This window comes from Haemorhous mexicanus, chromosome 4, assembly GCF_027477595.1.
Source record: "Haemorhous mexicanus isolate bHaeMex1 chromosome 4, bHaeMex1.pri, whole genome shotgun sequence".
NCBI lineage: Eukaryota > Metazoa > Chordata > Aves > Passeriformes > Fringillidae > Haemorhous > Haemorhous mexicanus.
The window spans coordinates 24,770,313-24,785,543 of record NC_082344.1 but is presented as its reverse complement, the minus strand read 5'-3'; the positions used below and the strand labels follow the sequence as shown (position 1 = coordinate 24,785,543).

General features: G+C 38.1%; 1 protein-coding gene across 1 annotated transcript in view; it reads right to left on the bottom strand.

Moving 5' to 3' along the window:
• The window catches only part of GRID2 (glutamate ionotropic receptor delta type subunit 2), a 681,202-nt gene that overhangs the window by 206,691 nt on the left and 459,280 nt on the right, over window positions 1–15,231 (bottom strand). Inside the window, exons 5-6 of the mRNA XM_059844122.1 lie at window positions 11,620–11,673; window positions 3,606–3,779 (exon numbers count right to left, since the gene is read on the bottom strand). Of these exons, the coding sequence (XP_059700105.1) occupies window positions 3,606–3,779; window positions 11,620–11,673 (228 nt within the window). The remainder of the gene's footprint in view (window positions 1–3,605; window positions 3,780–11,619; window positions 11,674–15,231) is intronic.

Here is a 15,231-nt window from a genome sequence, read left to right as displayed (position 1 = left end):
TGTGCTTAAAGCTTGAAAAGAAGAAAGAAGCTTACAATTGGAAAGTATGGGAATTTAGTAGCCCTATTCTGCTTTCTGAATACATCCAAAGCCTGGGAAAGCTCTGAAGCTATTGGAAGGGGGTATATGGCAAGGAAGCACAATAATGCTGAAGATCTGAGATACTGATTGGCAAATTCACACATCACCTTAAAAGAGGGGGAAAAGTTAAAAAAAAATCCCAAAAACCTCCCTTCCTGCCTAATTAGTCCTTCCCACATAACATCTTTTTATGTTTTTATTTCCTTTTTTAAATCCCATCTTTATGCTGGCTTTGCTAGTGTCATCCACTAACTGCTCTGTTAGTAGCACAGATGCACAGAACCTCTGATCCTTAGTGCCCTTTTTCTTTAAATGATCCTCCACTGTGCCTTTCCTCTAAAGAAGGTGCTTCTTTAATGTTACTTGAGCTCCTCTTGTGGCTGTGAACATTTCTATTTTGGTATGCACCCAGGAACAAAATCTACTTTCTTCAGATGCACAGGCCAGGCATCACTGTACATGACAGGATTAAAGCATGGATTGAGGATCTGGGCCCAGGTTAATCAAGCATTTCAAAAACAGCTGGGATGATTTGCCTGCATATTGCAAACCTACAAAGAATTCAAAGCATTTGAGCTAAAACTGTGTTTCCCCAATGAAGTCAGCACTAGAGGGACATTTGTTGGAGCAGGGAGGGAAGGAATTATCACTGGGCCGTGAGGCAAGCTTCTTTCTATACAAGCCTTTGCCAAAGGGAAAAAAAAAAACCAAAGCCACCCCACCTGTGGAGAGCAGAGGGAATAAGGTCACTAATGAGACTAAATTGGTACATGAAGAGCTGTGGATGCCAAGTCATCATTTCCCAACAAAATGACATTGCTTTCAAGGTAACTTCTGTAACCTACCACCCTGGGAATAGAAGACATTTGTCACAGTTCATGAGGAAGGATGCACTCACTAATCTAAGAGTAATATAGCTGGGCCTTCATCAAGTACTAACAGGGCTCAGGAGGACAGAGTTCAGCAGTTATTAAGCATTGTTACTCCTTCACTAATAGTTGAGCTTAACATTTACTGCAATCAATCACTGATAATGCAATGATAAAGACCCTACAATTAATTCCTGTTTCTCAAAATCACCCTTCCCTGTCACTTCCAGGAGTATGCTTCGTTAATATCTGTCCTGATGAACAGAAGGGGGTTGTAATTTAAAGTCACTTTACACCTTTATTAATTTCCTACATAAATTTACTGGGGCATTTAATGCACTGCCTGGCGTCCATTACTAATCCCTTATTTATTCTAAGTCTGTTAGGCTAAGGGCTGGAAGCTTGCATGACCAGAAGTATTTAACTGCATAACCTTCTGGTAATGGAACTTCAAATTGAGATGTGATTATTTTATCCAGAGTGTAGAAGAAAGGTACTTAGCATCAGATTAAGGATGAATGATTAATTTGGATTATCAGTGTTTATTTTATGTGTACCTATAATATTGCACATAGCTTTTAGACAAAAGGGTTACAGTACTAAATTCTTCTGTGAATCCAGTTTTTAACTTTCTGCCTTCAAAATGATGCAAATTTATAGAATTTGTTTCAATTAGGCCAGTTGCAAAGACAGTGAGACATTTTCACCAGAATATTTTTCAGTGTTTTAATAAAGATGCTGAAAAAAAAAATTAATTATTCACACAGACTTTAGGGGGAGTAATTCAGAAAAAAATAAAAAAAGAAATTCACCCTTATAATTTCCAGAGAATGTTTCTGATTAGTCACACTTCGATGTCATTAAAAAAAAAAGCTTTAGTAATTTCAATTTATAAACTGTTCCAGCTCCCCACTGGATTAGAAACTAATTTATAATATTGTTGGGTAGAACAAAGAAGCAGCAAACAAACCCCACAGCTACTCAAAGGACTGTGCATCATACGAAGGCACAGGGGAAATTGTGTCAGAGTTTTCCTTCCTTTCAGTTTATAATGTTGTCTCACTCAGCTAAAATAATGAAGTACAGCCAGCTCGGGGAAAGCATGAAAAAAGCAACTCATCTGCACAGAACAATTAAACCAGTCCAGCTTCCATCATTCCTTTGAACCAAATTACTAGGAAAGCTTCCAGTAGGAACATTGTAGCTCTCCAAACTATAGGTAGATCAGGACACAGAGGTTAAGGTGTAAGATCCAACCTAACAAATTAAATGGAATTTTCCAATTTGCTGAGACTAAACTTTGAATTCTAGAACTTATCTTTCCTGGATTCACACAACTGCTGAAGTGAAAATAACAGTGAAGTTGAAGAGAAAGACAAATCAAAATGTAAAGCATCCCACTGACGTGTGACTCTTGTTTTCTGCCTTGCTGTAGTCAGGAGCTCTGTTCATGAGAACTGCTCTCTGCACTCTCTGACTCCTGCATGTGATCACACTCTCAGCTGGAACACACTCTCCCTAGACTGCCAAAGTCCCCCCAGGACCATGCTGCCATGACAGCATGGCACAGCCTAAAGGATTTTTGCACTTCTGAAACAGTCTGTAGATAAATCCTAAGCATCAATGGGCATCACACAGCTCTGCTTGCTTTGAGAACTCAAATAGGATCACTGTGTTCTCTGCTACAGCCAGTTTTTCATGTCATCAATAATTGCTGGCTGGCTGTTCTGTGAACTAAAATTAGTGACACAAAGGCTCTTACAACTAATCTGAAACAGGACCAGACCATCCACACTTTGTCCCTTACATACTTTCATTTTAAACAGACACTCTTGAAGACCTCCCTATTTTCCTCCCATTGTTTTCTCTCATTCTTCTCTTTCAGAATCATGACGTGGCTGCTTTTAGCTGCTGGGTCAGATAAGCTCCTCCCTCCACTGCTAAAAATAATAATAGGTAGCCATCCTTCTACAACGGCAGAAATGTTCACAGAAAACAAACCCAAAATAAAAACAACATATTGATTCAATTTCACACTCCTGATTTACCTGAGCTTTGTCATGTGAAACCTAATGAGAGACACAGAGGACTGTTTCTTGGAAAAACTATGTGAAGTCAGGAGGACAGGGATCCTATTGCTGAATTCCTGTGGTAGGAACCTATTATAGTTTACTTGTAGTTTGTGATTACTGAAAATAAGGCCTCCTTGGAACTTCGACACAGATCTGGATGTATACACCAAGGCACATGAAAGAGATGATCTGGGTGCTCCTAGGAGTTTCTTATTGACAACAGATCTGAGGCTCAGAGAAGCACAGCAGCTCAGGAGACATTGAGTACAGGGAAGAAGTTCTTTTGGGTGAGATGACAAAAAATTAAATTTAGCAGGGCAACAAAATTACTATCCTGCTACGTGGAGACCAGGTTGCTTTTCTGGATGTTTATCACTATTGCTGTGGAGCAGGCAAGCTGCTGCTCTCCATCAGACACATCCACTCCCTCCCCAACTCCAGGCATTTCCTTGTCATTCCATGAGCCTTTAACCACATGTCAGAGAGGACATGAAAAATAAGTTACAGTTAGCCCCTGGGGGAAAACTTCGGAGTTATCTAGAAAGACATATCCCAGGTGAGGATAGACTGCTGTATGAGCTACCTCCATGCTTTGGGAGAAAGGGTCCTTAGGATCACACAGTGATGAAGATATTCTGTGGTTGCCACGGAAACAGCGCTGGCTTATGTTTTGGGGGACTGGAAACGTCTGTCGGATGATTGTCAACCTTCCAATTGACCTTCTCACCAGCTCCTGCACGTCCACGTCATTTATTTCCTGAAAGATAAGGCAAGGGAGAGGATTTGCATCAGAGTCAAAATTCAGAAACGTGACCATCAAATTATAAACAAAAAATAAACTGAGTGGACCAGGAGGCCTCTGACCGACACACAGCTATTGTCAAACTCCACCGCAGCCTCAAAACCAATTGGTGCATGTGCATTAAAATAACTGCTGGTATTCAAATACCACCCTTAACTGCAAAAGTTCAAAGTGTACTGTGCTCAAACCTCACCAAATATTTGTATTTTAATAGCTGTTTCATTTGGGGTTTTCTCTGCCTCTCCTTTTACCTCTTCTGATCTTCTATTTAACAGTTTCACAGCACCCTTGACAGATAATGTATAAATCAGTAGCAAGCCAGAGCATGATGTATTTTTGAGTGAAGCATTGCTTAGGAGCAGGGAAGGTGGAGACAATGTTTCAGGCCTTAAGTGCTCATTTGCTACATTCAGAATATCAAGAACCTATAAACAATGTGCTAGTTAGAAATCATTTACCAAAAGGGCAAAGAAAATGCATAAGAGCATTCTAGGTGTAGATGTGCTTGTTTATAGCAAGACCTAATTTAAAACCAAATTTTTATTCCATAGGGTACTGTAAGCCCATTAAGGCTTACAGCTGAACACTCAGCTCTACAGACAAATACTTAAAAGAAAAAATAACTAAGTAAATCCACCAATATTAAGCTTGAAGCATTAACTTTAAGACGGGTTAGGGAAACCAGAAAAACATTTTTTACATAGCATAAATTCTGGCAGCTTGGGAACATGGTGTTTTACACTGTTGAGTTATGGGTCCCTCAGGGAAGTTGAATAAGAGGAACACGGGCTCCCAAGAAACAGCAACTGAGTCCAACCTTCACATAAGGACTTGAACTTTAGTTAAACATGTTTTTTTCCTGGTGATTCAAATAGCTGGTAGCTTTCAAGATAATTCTGTGTCTGTATTTTCCTGTAAAATTGTAGAAATAATGTAAAATTTGTACCGTCTTAACCAGGATCTCTTTCTCATCATGCTGAACTGCCTGTCCATGATCTGTCTTAATTACAGAGGCTGATGCCCCAAACTTTCCAGACATTTAAAACTGTGGATGTGCCCCCAGGGAGGGAGGTGGATCAAGTGGCTCCTGTTGGCAGCCTGCAGTTAATATTCCTTTGCATGCAGCCACAGTTTATTGAATATTTTTGATTCTCATTTGTGTATTTATAGCTTTGTCATTTTTCAAAGGAGACGGCACATCTGCATTACTAGTACCTGTAATGAAATGCCATCATCTCTTCCTATCTTAGCTTCCTGATCTATAATCATATTGAAGAATTCAGGAGACACCAGGATAGACTTGATCTCAAATTACAGAATCTTTCTTGGGGAAATGAAGCCAAGCTTTTTGAAAAAGCAGCTCTTAGAATGTTATGACAACCACCCCAGTTATTTTGATTTTGCTGTTCCAGTATCCTTTCATTATTTTGAAGGAACTACTTTGGACATACTGGTATTTGTTTATTTCCCTTAAATTTTGAAAGAAATGTGAGATGTAAATTCTAACTTCTACTCTCTTGACTACCGTAAAAGTATTTTATTTGCCTTCAGAGATTATCATAGTTTCTGAATTCATCTGTTATTATTGTTCTTTATGAAATACAGGGTTTTTTCTGCAAAGAGAAATAACAGCACCAGCTGTGTTCAGTGTCATATCTTGCATTTCTGGTCAATTAATTCTTAATGTGTCACAGATAATGGCTTATCTCAGCTTAAGATGCAGTCTCTTCATTTAGCCTGTATCATTTCACTAGCTGTGAGGTAAAAAAAAATATATAATGCTGTTTTAGCAAAATACATATATCTATTTTTTAATACTTTCAATATAACCATAAAGGAGAGCTCAAGAAACTTTTAATCCTAATTTTAAATTATATAGTTTCTCAGAGGATTTAAAAAACTTTGCCTGGTTTCATTACAAAGTATGCCCAAACTGTAACAGCAAGATTATTAGACTCGCTCTAATAATGTAAAAACAGACACCTGGATGGCCACATTATAGTATATAAATACTGCTTTAAAAGAGATTTTGACTTCCAAATCCTCAAGCATTCATCTTTCCTGCCATAAAAGTGCATTTATGTTTTCTGTATTCAGCACTTTTTGGCACATTTTGAATAGAATGTTCTCATTTTAACCTCTAGGTTACTGCCTCATGTCATTACACATCACCTGGGAAATAATAACAGAATTGAAACACCAAGGCCATTTTTGTGTGGTAGCCAAGGAGGTATATACATCTCTAGATTAGTGACAGCTATTATTTTAAATGCTGATTATACCATAAATCCAGATTTTAGATTGACAACAAAGCAATGCCATGCACCCCCAAATTCAACGTTAGTCATTGCTATGTATTTCTCTGTCATTTTTTAAATACTTGGCATTGACTGAGTGACAAGCCTTTTATATAATGACTCTCCAATATCATCTCTCATTCTTGAATTTTGGATCTGACTTAAGAAAACTATATAAAGCAACTATTGTATGAGAGGAAACAATTTTCATTTGCACTTCAAAGGAGGATACAGTGTAACGATATAAAGGCGGCAGAGGAAATGTTATACAAGCGTCAAATGTCAAAAAAATTAGAAAGTTGGCCAAGTTGAACTGAGTTGGCCCCTGAATAAATTTAGGCTAGGTTATATGAGGTTGTTTTTCTTTTTTTTTTTCCTTGTGTGTTTTTTTTGTTTATTTCATTTTTCTTTTTTGTTTGTTTGTTTGTTTTTTGTTTTTACATCAAAAATTCAATTTATAGTTCCAAGCCTTTCTTTTGCTGGTCTGAACTTGGAATTCAGGGGAGACTGTATGATCACAAAGGGAATCAAGATAAAATCAGATGTACATTTCATCTAAGCAGGCAAATAAATAAGGAATAAATGCGGATCTAAATTAACAATTCTTTACAGATTAATTAGGAAACAAGAACTGAAGAGCACCATCTTGACATATAAGGCAAGATTCCAAGGGGAATTCCAAGCAGAATCAAGACTACATACTGGACATCTAATATTTGTCCCATTATTTTAAGATAAGCAGCCCAGAGAGAGACTTACTATTTACCACAGAGCAATTGTATCAGCAGTGAGACACATGGAGGGGAACAATTTATTTACATGCTCCTGTATTAAGCACCAAACAAAGGCAAAAATACCCTTTCTTATGAAAACATCTTAACTTTGGGCCAAGAAGATGGTCCCAGCATTTATAATAAAGTGGACACACACTATTTTCCAGTGCATGCCAAGACTTCATCACAGAAAATACTGACACTCAGAGAGGAGAGTGTTTCTTCCTTATCCAAAAGTCAGCAGAGGAGGAAAGGGTGGCTTAAGGCCTCTAGGCTGCCACTGCCCATGCCAGAGAACATTTGTGCCCTTCCCAAACTCCTCAGCACTTTCTAAAGAGAAGTTGAGCCAAAGGCATGGCTGGATGAACCTCCAAGAGAAGGAAAAGCAGATTTTGAACTGCATCATAGCTTGCTCCTATGTATCTTTGTTTTTTAGGCTTTGCAGAAAAGGATGAATAAAACCTGAAAGGACAAGGAGAAACTAATTTTTAGCTTTCACAGAGAAAAAAATAATCCAAGATCTTGTATAAAGCAGGGTTCTCTCCATCTGTGCATTAACTCTCACTAATGCCAGGAGCTGGCAACTTGTTTGCCCACCTGTTCCAAGGAGGGTGCCATTCCACACAGACCCACCAACCCAGGGGAAAATGTAAGGGTTCAAGTGAAGCTCTAATGCTATCATCAGTCATTATCCATAGGAAAATGATGAATATAAATGAGCTGCTGGAACTGAGCTGTGATTATAGGATCTGATCTAACTGCTTGAGCTTGAAACATGGTTATGCTCTACACTCCTACTCATGGTGGAATGCACTGGGCTTGAAACATGATGAACAAGATGAATACATAGGCCAAGGACAAGCCCTCTCCGAGGAAAGAGTCTTCATCAAAAAGAATACAGCCTTTGAATACAACCTTGTAGGTCCCCAAATCCACTCTTGTGCTATGCTGGGCAAACCTGTTGGACCTTTTCCCACAAACTGGTCTTTAAAAGAGTCTGGAGGTTTTTTTAATTCTTTCATCAAGCAGGAGTTTTTCCAGACTCTGGTGCCTCTGGTAATTAGAAACATTTTAACAATTTTTGACCTCAGTTTACTCACGCACAAATTAAACTCATTTGTTCTGGTGTCAACCTCCTCCTTTGGCTCTTGACAATGATGCATTTATTCACATTCTGAAAGTGTTTATAAACAGAGCACATCCTCTTTTAGTCTTTGTTTCAAAGGCCAACCAAGCCAACCTTTCAGAAATCAGCTTTCCTGTGCAGTCCTTCCATTCTGAGTCCAACAGATCTGGTCTTCACTGACCACATTACAGCAGATGAAATCCAAACAATACTTTATAAAGCAGCATTGCTATTTTCACCTCTGTACTCCAACTCTAAGCTGTGGAAAGTGTTTGGGGCTGTCCTTGAGTAAACAATAGCAATAAAGAACTGGTGTCAGCCTTAGGTATAGAAAGATAAAGTAAGGTAACCCTGAATGTTTTAACAGAGGAAAATGCTTGAGAGAGACCTGGTTTAAAATGGAAAAAAAAAAAAAAAAAAAAAGACATTTCTTGCATTTAAAAAGAGCAAGATAAAGTGATGAAAATCATAAAAATGCCCCTTCTTTGGCTCCACTAAATTAAATCTAAGTTTACTGTACAGTTGTGAACTAAGGGTGATGAAAGAAATATCATTTTTTATCCTGGAACTTTAAAGCTGTATTTACTGCTGTGCAGAGGAAATGAAGCAAGCAAAGACAGATAGACAGAGGGAGAGAGAGTGTGAGAAATCCATTCTCACATTTTGTTAAGGCATATTTGATCATGACTACATTCAAATCTATGACTCCTGCAAATTTTAAATAAAGAACTGCAACATCTGCTTTAAGGCCCTGAAGAAATGGGAATATTTATTTGGAGAGCATTTTCTCAGCTGACTATACTGATCAAAAGAGATTTGCATTATTTGCTATGGTCTAACACAATGCATTATGTTTTAGCAAATTATGAACTCTTTCATTTTATAGGAACAAACCCCTTCCTCCCACACTTACATTATGATACATGCTCTTCAAGAAAATTTGCTGTATTGCATAAAGTAGCAAGTAATGAGACAATAAAAAATAAGGAACTCTTTGCAGGCATTATAGCATTTAAAGTGAGCAATTAAAATAGCAGATGTTACCTCACAAAGCCCAAACAGATTTCTGATCACAAAACTGAAGGTGGTATTTGCTTCTGTATTACTATAGTTGGTAAGAAGTTGTATTCCATTAGCACAGTGATGGAAAAGGAAAGACAATCCCAACTTTTTTTGGTATCTCAAGGCAAGGAATTATTTGAATCTGGTGCATAATTTGCAGAACAACATATTTTCACTGCCATAGATCATTTTAGAATTTCAAATTAGGAGGCCAGAGAAGCAGTGTTACCGTTACTTATTTGACAGTGTCATTTACCCAATACAGGCACTCAAGCACAGATGTCTAAGCTGTGACAAAAGATTCACAGAAGCAAGAAAATGGGCAGAGCTCTGAGATCATCTCCCAGTCAGTCATATGGAGGCACTGTGGCCATCAACAGGTGATGGATGAGCACCTCGGATAGACTGGGACATAAAGATAGCTGGTTTGTGTACCACACAGAAAGGAGGCCACAAATCTCTGCATTTCCAAATCCTGCACTGCCAAACAGAGGCATTGCAATCTCGTTACTGAACTGGCAAAACATTGCAACAAGCAATTACCCAGCATCAAACACTCAGGAAACATGTAGATTTCTCCTCTAATTTGAAGATAGTGATAGGGAAAAATTGTGCAAAGCAGAACCCTTGCTGTAGTATGATCTACCGATCTTATTTATTGCTAATATGATTTCTGCATCCACATAATATTGAAATTATTTGCATTTTAAAGCAAACAGAGCTTGAAAGCTACCTAAGTACCTAATATGGATTTAGGTTCAGAAGCAGATTAAGCTGAGGTAGCACTAAACATATTCACTTTCTCTGACAGAGAAAAGAGGAATTACTGAAAGAGATGCAGAGACTCTAATGACGATGGTTTAGAGCAGTTTGTTGGAACGATCTTAATCACAGCTTTCTTCCTTTTCATATACAAGACTAAGAAGGGATGATGTACATTTCTCTCTGCAGTTCATTCAGCTTTTCCTGCTGCTGGGACTGCAGCCCAAAGAAAGAGTTTTGGAGTGGAGAAGGAAGCTAAGTGGTAACCACTTTGATTGCTCTGCCATTTCATCTGCTGCAATGTGCAAATAGCAATGCTTAAAAAGCACATTTTCTTTTTTCCCATGGAGACACTAATTTCTGAATAAAAAGCAAAGAGAAAGCATATATTCTAGGAATGGATCCTCAGTCTTGTTTTGGTTTTTTTTGAGGGTGAAGGAGCTGAAATAGCTAAAAGCAAGCACCTTTTTAGGTCTTTTAGAAAGCATGTAACATTTAAAACAAAAGAGTCAATGGCAGTGTCTTTAACTTGAACAGCAAGCCAAAATCTGAGCTTTGTCTAAGAAACTGCTGTCCCATCTACTGATTACAGAGGATGGCTTTAGATTCAGTTGATACTCTTCTTAAAACACTCAGTTTTAACTCTGAAGTGAATTTTAGTTTAATCAGACATGAAAAAGAAAATATGTATGTTGTTCACATGACCACCTGCAGATTAGAGCTGAGTTCTCTGCCAGCAAAGCCCCATTCAGTGCTGGAAAATACACACAGCACTGGTCAGGAGCAAGGCAGGGCCCAAACTAATGGTTATGCTGGACTTGTTTGTTTGCACAGCATTTCCAGAGACATTTTTCTGCAAAAAAACCCAGGCTAAAAATCCACCAGTTTAGCACATCATACTAATGGAAATCCAATAATTAAGTATGAAAACAGAAGTGGACAGTAAATCCAGGTAGTATGACATGGAATTTCCATGCAGTCTTTTATCCTGAGAATATACAGGAGTTGCATGATTAACATGTTAGGAGGTAGTCATCTACTCAGGGAATCCAGCTGTTTTCGACCTAAATTATTTTTCAAAAACCTGAATGCTGTCAAACCTGAACTGCAGTGTTCAATACTTTGTACACAAAACTGCTTCACACATTGACTTGTCATATTTCAGCTGACAAGCTTTCATGGGAGACGTTATTTCACACTGTAAAAGCAGAATCTCAATTTAACTCACTGTTTTCCCTTTATGAACATTTATATATGACCTAATCCAGAAGTCTACCAAAGAGCCTCCCACTAATATCAACAGGTTTGGATATCAACCATGCCAGGACATTTGGAGAGTTCATAAAGGAAAGGGAAATATGGGATTTTATTTTTATTATTATTATTTTTATTTTTAAGAAAAAAAATCATAAAAGTATAAACTAAATGCAAGGACTCCACCACAAAAGATTACATATTAAAAAAAGGCCTTAAAAATCCTGTGAAAATGAGAGTTCAATTGTGAACTCTAGAGATATTTAGAAATAAAGAGGTTTTTTTTACAGTTTATTTTCCATTTCTTCATAGAGGGACTTCCATTTAAAACAGGCAAGAAAAAACAGCAAAATCCAAGAACCTGTCATTCTGCTTTTATTAAGCAACATCTACTCCCTCAGCGTGCTTGAACTTTGTCATAGCTACTGCTTCCTGTTGGCAAAGTGAGAATCAGCATGAATATTGTCAGTGAGGCTGAAAACAGGATTCATGGTTCACAATAATGTTCACTTGACAGTTACCTCATTTATAATGATCCAGTGACAGTCAAAAGCAACCAAATTAGTCTCCACGACCTGAAACAGAGAACAAACCAGCTATCAGTCAGCTTGCCTGTGAAAGCCAGAAAAAAAACAAAATTAAATAGATGCTCTCTGCAAATGACCAAACCCAAAGCACACGCTCTCTAGAACTTTTGCTATTGAACTGAGGATAGAGAACCTTTAGCACCATGCTGCAGAAGCATTTGTGTCATTGTTTGACTTGCCAATTAAACTTGGAAATACATTTCATTGCCAGCATCACAGGAAAGAATATGTTTCAGTTGACTGAGGAGAAAAATGAAAACATTTTTGCTTTAGCACTGTGTGTTGAGAGGAAGCAACAGAGACGAAGGCAGAAAATAAATGTCAAGTGACTTTTGTAAGATTCCTGTATTTCCTTCTTCTAAGGCCTTTCCAGTGTATACCTACTCTGAAAGCCTCTGAATTAAGGAAAAAAAAACCAAACCCAAACCAAAAACCCCCACATCACAAATGCTAGAGTTCATAGAAGTGCAAAGAGCAGGAAGGAAAGGGTTCTCCTGAGAAAGAGGGCTGTCACGGGGATGATGAATTACAGCCTGTCTCAGGTTCCATGCACAGACGGCCTCTCATCCTCCTCTCATACATCTTCTCCTCTCCTTTGCTGAAAATTTGTCCATGACCTGCCTTCATGCTGGACTGAACAAGTGCTTTCTAACTCATCTACACTCAGTTCTGTCCCTCCTTGAATCCATTACACTTTTGTGGCAAGTCACTTTTCAATCCACTTCCCAGTGCAAATGAAGAGGATAAAAATACACTTGTTCTTCTTTCATTAGGTAGGAAAGAAATCATTGACAAAAGGGAGGCCAGAAACAAACTCTGGAAAAAGCTGGACACCCTAAATTTTTTTCTACATGAAACTGAATTAGGATTTCCATGCAAATAGTTTTAAACACAGATTAACTCAATTTTATTTGTATAGTTACCATGCTCATCTTGATTCACAACCCAAAACTACTGGATACTTAAAACTGTATTGAATATACCCTTAAAAAAACACAAAGGAAAAGAAAAACTCCAAAAAAAACCAGAAACAAATCTTGGGGTTGACAGTGTTTAAGTGTCCAATTAGATGCCTCGTGCTGGCCTCTTATTACTTGGACCATTGGCTTTTAATGACAACCAACAGAAATAGCACTTGCCAAGGATGGTGGCAATTTATACTGTGCCATGTCCAAAGCAGAACAATTTAACTGGCCACAAATCTTAAGAGCATCAAAAAAACTCACACTGATAACCCTCATTATTAATTCAGAGGCTATTAGAACTGGGGTCACTGCTTGTTTAGCAGAATGCTGAGGCAAGATTGGAAATTCTGATCTGGAGAGACTTGGGTGAGGAAAAATCAGGAGCAGCAGTGTATGACTGATTCCTCATTTGAAACTCTCACAGCACTGATAAGAAATGAGGGGGATTAGCAGCCATGGCTGCTAATGGAAAACTCCAATTCTCTGGAAAACTTCAATAGCATTAGCAAGAATCAGGGTCGTTAATTTATGTGCTCAATAGTTAAAACCAACACGATATTTTGGTGTGCTGCTTTGACATTTTCTTGCATTCTCCTCTGTGGGTGTTCCCACCACAGGTATAAAAGAATAGGAAAGAAACTGAATAACTGTGATAGGAGGCAGCACAACAGACTGAGCCAGGATGCTTGAACTGAAACATAGTTGTTCTGATCAGATTGCTCATAACAAACCAGTCAGAATACAAGCACACCCAGGAACCAAGAAAGGTCAAAAGAGGACAGAGTAGTAACAAAATTCTCAATGGAGCATTTGCTCCTTATATAAACTTCCAAAGCATAGAAAGTTTATCCCATTTACAACATAAGCTGTCATTTAATTTTTCCACAAAACAGAACAAACCAAAGCCTTACTAAAGCAGGAACAATTCTGCTAGTCAATCTACATACAGTTTTACTGAAAGCAAGCTGAATTAAATACAAAAAAAAATATTGAAAAAAAGGCAGCACAGTCAGCATGTTTTCTGATTTCATGTCAGGTTCCTAGCAACCTTGTCCTTCCTAACTTTTGGCTCTGGGATGTCCTTCCGGGAGTGTCTGCCCTGCTGTAACTGCTCTGCTCAAGATGAGGTCTCCTAAGGTTCCTGTGGCTCCAAGGCAATCTGCCAGTGGCACCCTGAAGTCAAGTCTCACAGTGGTGGTAGAAAAATGACAATAAGTGTGTTTCACAAAGGGCTCCTATGCTTTTTTCTGCTTCCAAATAGCAGTCAACCAAAAATTCAGATTTAGGGAATCTACAAAATGAAAATTAATATTTTCTGTTCACTTATTATTAATGTGTTACAAGTGGCAGAGATAACTTCTTTGTGCCTGAAGCTTCAGCTGATCAGATTTTCATGTATTGTATCTCTCATTTTTGTTTCAGTTCATTTAGTTGCTTAATAAGTATTTGCTTTGGAGTACCTACTTTGCCCAGATTCTCATATTTCAGTCAGAGAACGACTTTTCAACTGAATATGGTCCTAAGAGTCACTGGTTTTATTATGTAAAGCTCACAGACCACTTAAGCTAGTCACTGGTAGATGCTGACTGGTATCACAAGTCACTCACATTATTTTAAACAGCTCAGGGTACCTGCGACAGATTTATTCACAATTTTCAAACAACAAGAAGAAATTAACCCATTTTTTTAGTTACAGTTGAAACTCCTGAGCAGCAGGATCGCGTTTTATCCATTAAAGTCGATGCATTCATGAATCTACTGAATACTAAAAACATCTTCAAAAATCCCATGTCCAACTGGAACTTGTAGTGCACTCAGAGACACTCAAACTAACATATTCTAAGTTTAGATGGGCTGCAAATAGCCACTGATTTAAAAATACACTTTACCTTTCAGTCTGCTAGAAGCTGCTTTTTGGCATTTTCCTCAGCCCATCTACCCAAAGCTTGTTCTGGTATTGACAGTCACTTAAAAAGATGACTGATAATGCCCTGAGAAAGTTGCATGATTTTTAGGATAGATTTACATCTGAACTGGGACTCAGCATTAGGCAGAGATTTCAAGGCCTTATTTTCATTCCTGGGTCATTTACCCTTATGTCTCACAAAAGAGCTGTTCATTTCAGCAGCACCAAAACGCTGCATCTCAGTCTCTCCCTTCTTAACTTCTCTTCTGCCAGCAAGGCCTTTAATGCCCATTTAATTGACCTAAAGGTTGGCAGGGCACATTCTGTCTGTAGGAATTGCAGGACACTATAATATCATCATCATCAATAACCTCCCCAGATTTTGCAATTATTGTGCTCCTTATGTTTTTCAGTATGGATAAATGCACTGGCACATCCACTGTTTTACAAAAAATAAATAAATGAAATGCTATGCACATCTTCAGTTTTGATGCTTGAGGGAAAAAGTTTCTCAATCCTAAAGTTTTCTTCAAATTCTAAGAGTAATCATATGCATAACCTTACCATCAGAAGATTACCTCCATCAGCAGCTATTAAGCACTAGTCTGCAAGTAGAAGACTACAATAAATCAGTTTTAAAAACCCCCAAACTGTCTAAAGTCAGCAGTAACACAA